Source organism: Cheilinus undulatus, linkage group 12 (assembly GCF_018320785.1).
Source record: "Cheilinus undulatus linkage group 12, ASM1832078v1, whole genome shotgun sequence".
Classification (NCBI taxonomy): domain Eukaryota; kingdom Metazoa; phylum Chordata; class Actinopteri; order Labriformes; family Labridae; genus Cheilinus; species Cheilinus undulatus.
Genome location: NC_054876.1, coordinates 45,874,280 through 45,882,846, shown reverse-complemented (window position 1 = coordinate 45,882,846; position 8,567 = coordinate 45,874,280). Strand labels below are relative to the sequence as shown.

Below are 8,567 nucleotides of genomic sequence, written 5' to 3'. Positions count from 1 at the left end.
AACTTGAACGGACATTTTGGACAATATTGACATCAGTTCTAATAACAAAAATGTTTGCTATAATGTAGGAAAGCCAAAAACGCAATGTCCTCATATGTGGATGCAGGGTCTTAGGAGGTTAAATAGGCTCAAACATGAACACCCAGCTCAGCTGACCAAAATAAAGAAAAACACCTTCAATCACAACATCCTCCGTGTTTTAAAATAATCCATTTATTCACTGATCTATATTTAACTTCACGTCCACACACTCCGCACAGTCACAATAAAGCTTAAATCTCTGTTTTTAGTTTTATTTTGAAAATGTCTGTGAAAGCTGCTGCTGTGCGTAACGGAACATTCATGTCTCTGCCTGCTCGTCTCCTCAGGACGAACAGGGTCTTTGGTTTGAGGTAGATTCACAACATTTCATCATCTCATACACTGAACATCAACAACAGGGACCTGGGACAGTTTACAGTACAGAAACACTGGAGGAAAGGTGGTGTGGATCGTCTCAGACTGCGCCAACGAAAACAAGTGCTCCTTTAAAAAGAACCGTGCTGTATCTGGGCCTAGAGTCCTTGATCTGAATTTATCAACAGGTTTTTTCTTTTATTTTGAAAGGACATAACAAAGACGAAGAATCCCGTCGAAACCCAGTGGCACCAAATGAACTTGTTCTTTCTATTTAAATGACGCATTTTGATCTGATATCACATGGAATGATGTGAAACTTGTTCTGGCAATATAATCAAAGAAAGCAGGCCAAAGAAAATATAACAATAACTTTGTCCCATCATCGCCACAGCCTGCAGGAAATACAATGCAAGAAGACCTGATTTTCAAAGTAAAGTTCCTGGTTATTTTGCGCCATTACAGCTTTATTTTGGACGCCAAACAGTCGAATAAAGCCTGAAATCTTCAGGTCAATACATGTCAGGAAAACATGCTAATTCTGCATTATTTTTCAATCATCCCGGGACAAGCAGCTCCCGGTTTCCTGTGCTGCTAACATCAGAGCTATAATTACGGTTGTACCCTCTGAAGCAGCACCCCTGCTCTAATTTCCCTCCACTTTCACTTTTTTGTACTTTATAAATTTTCTGCTCCATGAAATGTTGAAAACAAGACCTCTCGACGCCAGATAAAACACTTTTTCTTAAAGGAGACAGATGTTTTAGTGCTGGGGAAACATCTGGTATAGAGTACCGAGGGGCGCAGAAATACCACAAATATCAAACCCTCCCAGTCCGATCAGTGGGAGCTGGATCAGGCTTCATGAGGAGGAAAGATCAACAGTTCTAGTCCGTGGTGGTGTCGTCCTCCTCCGTTCACCGTGGTGGCTTCATGTTGTCCTTTCATTCGCTCCTCTTTGCGCATCGTTGCACATGCGCAGCGATGTGTTTGGGTTCAGTCAGTGGTTTTTATCTGATTTGAGTCTCTGACGGTTGGGGGGGGGTCACTGGTTCAGCTCCAGAGCCCAGACCTGCTGAGGCCACCCAGTCCGGCCCTTCACCTTCTTCTCGGCTCCTAAAGTCTCCTGGATGGCGTCAGTCTGCCGCGACAAACACAACAGAACATCAGCAGGGTTGGAAGGATACCAATCACACCGTAACATCATCACTATTACTCTTATTTTATCAAGGATACCAGTCACACCTTAACATCATCATAATTATTATTCTTTTTTATCAAGGATACCAATCACACCGTAACATCATCAACAGTAGTATTCTTTTTGTTTTTATCAAGGATACCAATCACACCATAACATCCTCAAAAATTATTTTTATTTTTATCAAGGATACCAATCACACCATAACATCATCAAAATTCTTCTTTTTTTAAATCAAGGATACCAATCACACCGTAACATCATCAAAATTATTATTATTATTATTAAGATTAACAAATAAACTTAAACATCATTGAAATAATTATTCTTTTTTTATCAAGGATGCCAGTCACACCATAACATCATCAAAATAATTATTCTTTTTTATCAAGGATGCCAATCACACCATAACATCATCATTATTCTTATTCTTTTTTTAACAGGATACCAATCACACCATAACATCCTAAAAAAATTATTTCTATTTTATCAAGGATACCAATCACACCATAACATCATCAAAATTCTTCTTTTTTTTAATCAAGGATACGAATCACACCGTAACATCATCAAAATTATTATTACTATTATTAAGATTAACAAATAAACTTAAACATCATCAAAATTATGATCATCATCATCATCATTAAGGATATCAAATCCACTGTGATGTCATCAAAAGTACCATTTTTAATCAAGGACGCCAAAATCATCACAACCTCATTAAAATTATCATAACTTTTCTACCAAGGATACCAAAAGCGCTGTACAACAACAATGTTATTCTCATTATTATTTCCTCTTCTATCAAACACAGCATAACATCATGAATATTCTCGTCACTTTTATCAAAGAGAGTCTAAACATCCCAAAACATTGTCAGTATTATCATCATTAACATCAGTGATTCCAAATATACCACAACACCATCGAGGTTATCTTTAAGGTCTCTAAACACACCATAACACTCTCAATACTGCCATCAATATAATTAAGAACATAAAAAACACCAGTTTAATCAGTATATTTGATACAAAGGACACCAAACATGCCGTAACATTATCAATAACATTATTATTACCCAGGATGTTAAACACACAATGCCATCATCAATATTATCATCAATGTTATTTAGGTTACCAAATGGACCTTAACACCCCTATTAGCATTAGTGAAAAGGACAGGAAACAGTTCTCATCATTTTTATCAAGATTATTCAATACGCCACAGCTTAGTTAGTAGTCATTATTATCAATAGATTACCAAACTCACCATAACATCACTATAATGATCATGATTGTTAAGGGCACAAAAACCACCATAACAATATCATCATCAATGTTATCAAGGATACCAAATACACCATGACACCGGAATGACTTCATAATTATAAAGGATACCAAACACACCGTAACATCAGTATTATCCTCGTCATCATTATTACTAAGAGCAGAATAAACAAAAACATCAGTATAATCATCATTATTGTCATCAAGGATACCAAACACACCATAACATCAGTAAAATTACAGTCTTTATAAAAGGCACACTAGCACCTCAATATTAATTTCGTTATTATCAAGTAGGCTACACCAAACACATCATAGCATGAGGATTGTCATCATTTTTGAAAGGGATACCAATGAACATCTCAACATCATCAGTATATTCATCATCACTTAGAAAGGACACCAGTGTCATTTTTCTAAAGGATACCATTAACACCATAACATCATCAGCATTGTCATGTTCTTCAAGGACACCATCGTTACATCATCAGTATAATTATCCTTATTATTATCAAGGACCCAAAAAGCACCATAACACTCGTATCATCATCATTGATATAAGGGATTAAAAAACCCATAACTCCACCAGTAGTATTATTATTATCAAGGATACCAAACACATCACAACACTGTCAGTTACAAGGAATTTAGGCCTAAATCTCTGGTTAACTGTAAAAATATGCCTGATACTCACTGGGGGTTAAAATACTTTGGATTCCCTAGCCATTGCACCCAGGGGGCTCATGGGGAATAAAAGTTAGGATGATTCTGAGGGCCCATGTTGGACAGGGGCTCTAAAAATATGAGGATTCCATTTATTCCATTTTAAACTATTAACCAATCACATTAAGAGACAAAGTTCTTCACTTCTGACCAATAAAATACAGTATTTTCTTGTTTTCATGGCAGTAAAAGTAACATTCAGATAGGGCTTGTTAATATGGACCAGAAATATCATCTGTGTGTGGTGACACACAATATTAATCTTTTTTTTTTCTGTAGCGAAATGACAAAGGCTTGTCACAGTACCAGAATGTAAACAGTGATATCATTCTAGTGGAAATCAAACCCATTTAATCACCTGGCAACAAAACTAGAAATCCTAGACACCCTATATTGACCAATTTATCGTTTTAAAAATTGCTGAAATACACAGTATCATCAGAGCACTTGCATAAAAGATTTACATATAAGGCTGCTAAAAATGTCTAAACTCTTGAACAGCATGTGTTAAAAATGCAGCTGTGAAGGGCTGAATTGGGGTGTAACTGTGGGGTCTACTGTAACATCTTATCATGGGGGCAATGATTACTGGCAGCGACCCTGATTGCATCATTTCCTGCTGTACCTCTACAGCAAGTTTCGGAATAATGATATTATTATTTTTATTTATTTATTTATTTATTATTTTATTTCAAGTTCCTTGCAGTCAGGCTAAATCTAACACAATAAAGTTGATTACAACTCTGGTGACGTCATGACAGTGCACCCTTTGATTGGCCTAAATTCAGTGCAAACATAAATTTGACCAAAATAAGGTCCACAATACTGCACTTTAAACTGTTTAGTTGGTGTATGTCATTTAAAACAGTTGTATCTCTACAATAAAAAAAGCTGCAGCTTTGTTGTGAAACGGGATTACAAGTCTCTTTTTTTGCCGAAAATGTTCAGATCGAGACTAAAGAAGAGATGTTTTTTCGACTGGACCGTCATTTAGTCTTGGATAGCTTTTACGTACGGTATTTACGCACACTCTACTTGTCAAAGGTTGTTAATAATGAGATAATTTTATCATTCACATATGAAAATAAATAATTTTTCATAGCCGCCTTCTGTGTTGGAAAATAAATGAACACAGCCTGGGATTTCATATCAGGAATTACAGTTTTGATTTTAAAATGGCGCAGAAAACAACTCGATTGCGCGCATTGAATATTAAAAAATGTTAGTATCATAAAAACATCATATCAAAAATAACTTCTGTTTGGCTGAACTTAAAAAAAAAAAAGAAAAGTTATCCTTGAGTTTTAATTGAAATGCAAACAAATACAGCAACTTTTAAAACAGTCGATACTGAGGGTATCAGTTTTAATTCCAAAAACTTGATTTATCAGTCCGGTACGGAAACGTAGTGCTGTCACATCCAAAACAGTCAAAGGGCTCAGTATCACCTATTTACGTGAACATTTTATTGTTATAACAACATCATTTTCACGTTTTAACAATATAGTTTTCATGTTATAACGTGAAACTGTCACGTTATTTCAAGATAGATAGATAGATAGATAGATAGATAGATAGATAGATAGATGGATCGATGGATAGATAGATAGATTGATAGATTGATAGATTGATAGATAGATTGATAGATTGATAGATTGTAATGCCCCTAACTGCAGGAAAGTCAGCCGGAGACATCGGTGCACTTCCAGGTGTTTTATTTAACAACAATAATAAAGAAAGAGCGCGGTCACAGCCACAACTCACGCTAAACTCACAGGGAAAAATCAAGCAACAGTCCAGAACACAGAGCCGATCCGTCTCTCTAAACTCCCTCTCTCCCCTCTTTGCTCTCTCACACGTACACGCCCCCTCTGCTCTCCCTCCCACACTCATGAAACAACACGAACATCAACACCTTAACATTACAATATTTTCACGTTATAACGTGAAAACTATATTTAAAACGTGAAAATGATATTGTTATAACAATAAACTTTTGACGTAATTACGTGATACTGAGAACTTTTATTTATTTTGTATGTGACAGCACCACGCTTCAGTCTCTGTCTGCGTAAAAGCAACAGTGCGAACACAACGTGATGCTAGGTTGGAAAACAAAAACTAAACAACACACAAAACCAGTTTAAGGCAGTTTGAAACAACACAAACAGGAAGTATTCAGAGCAAACATGATCACGAGTAAATAAATGAACACACTGGAGTGGTTCATTCTGGCTCATGAAGGTTATTCATGGTTCTTACGCTTAAACATGCCATGACACAAATATTATTTGGCATTATATGAGAATAAAATGTTACCTGAAAGAGAGAATATAAAGAAACGTATGAAGATACTATATCTGCTGTTAGTACTCTGATTATAGGTCAGGATATAAAAATGACTTTAAAGGAGATAATGGCATGAGTTTCTAAATAAAGTGAGATTTTTGTTTCTGGGATAGTGGGGGGTTTCAGTTTGGTTAACATGTTCTAAATATCATTAACTATCAAAACAACAATAAATACGATGAACTACTTTGTCATACGGTTAAATTTTGGATGAATTTGAGAAATAATAATTTAATTCATGGGATATTAGGGGCAAACACATTACAATGGACACGAAAACATTAAGAAATAATTATTACAGGCTTTCTATAGAAGGATAAATAATAAAATATCCTTATAATCCACTTAAACATGCTGTAAAGCTGCTCGGTTATGAAAAGGATTATCTATTATCACATCCATTTAACAAACTTACACACTTTAAGGCTGTGGATACTTTGGTAAAACAAGACGTAAATAAAAATATATAAGAGGAAAACTTATAAAATAATAAGCGATTATTATAAAGAAATAAAAACGAATTAAAAACGTACAGGAAGTGGAGTTTTAGTTCTATTATTTCTAATTATTTCCAAATATGACAACATGTGTGGACTGAACAAGCGCAGCACGGTGGTTTAATCCTTCTCTCCATGGTGGATGCCACAGTCGTCACATCCTCCTGAGACCTGAGCTTTTATTTGGAATGCATTCATGATGATCTGACCAGTATTAAGTCTTGTCTTTGAAGAGGAAGGTCTTTACCAAAACATTATGTCTGCAAATGAGGGCAACAGGCTTACCTTCCAGTGCAACACTCAAACAATACGGATTTTTAAAACCGTGTGTACATTTGGAGTGCATTTTAACCAGCTGATAGGAGATTGTTCAGTCAGTAAGAAATGGTGTCAGTCATTCAGAGACATACAGTAAAATCCTCTTTCTGATAATGGACCTGATTCCTGGCTATAACGACATTTTGACTAAAAAAAATCCCTTTAAAATAATGAGAGATTCCCAAAACAAATAAATAATCCCCTCAATTACCAAAAAATTCTGTACAATTTAAAAATCCTTTCAAAAATCCCCCCAAATCTCAAAAATTCCCAAAATGTTTCAGATTTACACAAAGTTACACAAAGACAATTCCTGAAAAAATCTACAAAATTGCCCCCAATTTTTTTTTTTTCAAATTAACAGAAATTTCCACCCACATATCCAAGGAAAAATTCCAAACATGTTCCCTCATAATCCCAGCATATTCTCTAAAAGTTCCATAAAAATTCAGGAAAATTTCAAGAATATCCCCTCCGCGTATTTCCAATCAAATCCCTCAAATTTTACAAATAAATTCCTTAAATTACCATAAAAGTATCCAAAATTAATTCTGCAGATATTCCAAGCAAATAACTTTAAACTTTTATGAAAATTCTGGAAAAATTCATCTGAAGTTCCAACAGTAGAGATTGTTGCTGTATGAAAGTCGAAATGCAATGATGTCCTCTATTGTGCACGCAAGGTCTCAGGAGGATTTCTAACCTCCTAGTCCTCCAAATATTTAAGGAGCGATCTTTAAAGCTGAGCTGTTTTGATAAGCATTAAATCGTATATTTTAAAGTCAACATTTGGGACTTACCGGCTCCCGTTTCCTCTTCAGGTCCCTGTTCTCATATTTCTTAATCTCGGCCTTGAAGCCCTCCGTCTCTCCGGAGTCTTTGGCCAGCACGTCCATCAGGTAGGCGATGTAACTGGTCGCCAGGCGTAAAGTTTTAATTTTCGACAGTTTCGTGTCCGCGGGGACGTTTGGGATACACTCCCTCAGCTCAGCGAACGCCGTGTTGATGCTCTCCGTCCTCCGGCGCTCCTTCTTCGGCCCCGACGTCCTCCTCTTCCCCACGCCGGCCTGCAGCCCCTCTAGCCGGGCGTCGTGCGTCACTCCCGGCGCTCCCAGCTCCGCGGCTGATGGGTAGGGCGCCTGGATCTGGAACTCCGGGGGCATCTCGCCGTGGTTCACCACCCAGCTCTGGAAGTAGGGTGCGTCCTGGTGACACCTTTGGACGAACGGGAAGGGCTCGTGCATGAGGTGGTGGTGATGCTGGTAGCCCCCGATCAGGTTCATGTTGAGCCGTGGAGCAAAGTCTCTTCGTTTCGATTTTCCTTCACCCGCTTTCTGCCTCTGCTGCTGCTCCAAAACGAACTCTGCCCGGGGATCTACAGCTTGCAGAAATCATTCAAGACTCAATCATGCAATCCCTTAAATGATTTAACCTCTCGTGCCAAACAAAACCTGCAACTTTTACATCGTCATCAGCCTGAGAGAGACGTCAACCGAGGCGAAAAACGTTATAACTCCAGTGAAGAAATCTCGGTGATGTTCGAGGGCCCACTTGTGTTTCTTTAGCGCTCCTTTCCTGGAGAGACTGCTCTGATTTGCCAAAGAAATTTGACCCAGAAGAAGGTGTGAGGCCCCCAGGTTTATATGGTTTGGATGTCAGCGTGGAGAGGAAGCAGCCAATAGAGGAGAGCGAACGGGAAGGGAGGAGTGTCCGGAGATGTTTGCAATAATATGCGCCATGGTGCCATAGCCCCAGAGCACTGCACGTGAAGTAAAATCTGCCTGGTGGAGTTAG

General features: G+C 37.6%; 1 protein-coding gene across 1 annotated transcript; it reads right to left on the bottom strand.

Moving 5' to 3' along the window:
• Positions 1-202: 202 nt before the first annotated feature.
• LOC121519066 (heart- and neural crest derivatives-expressed protein 1-like) lies at positions 203-8,365 on the bottom strand. Its single transcript, XM_041801842.1, has 2 exons — positions 7,574-8,365; positions 203-1,537 (listed from the first exon to the last, which is right to left on the bottom strand). Exons 1-2 carry the CDS (start codon positions 8,054-8,056, stop codon positions 1,442-1,444), a joined length of 579 nt encoding a protein of 192 aa, XP_041657776.1. The 5' UTR covers positions 8,057-8,365; the 3' UTR covers positions 203-1,441.
• Positions 8,366-8,567: the final 202 nt, after the last annotated feature.

Coding starts and splice junctions, on each gene's coding strand:
- LOC121519066 (XM_041801842.1), bottom strand. CDS start 8,056: ATGAACCTGATCGGGGGCTACCAGCATCACCACCACCTCATGCACGAG. Junction 1,538..7,573: donor TGAAGAGGAAACGGGAGCCG/GTAAGTCCCAAA, acceptor TTGTCGCGGCAG/ACTGACGCCATCCAGGAGAC.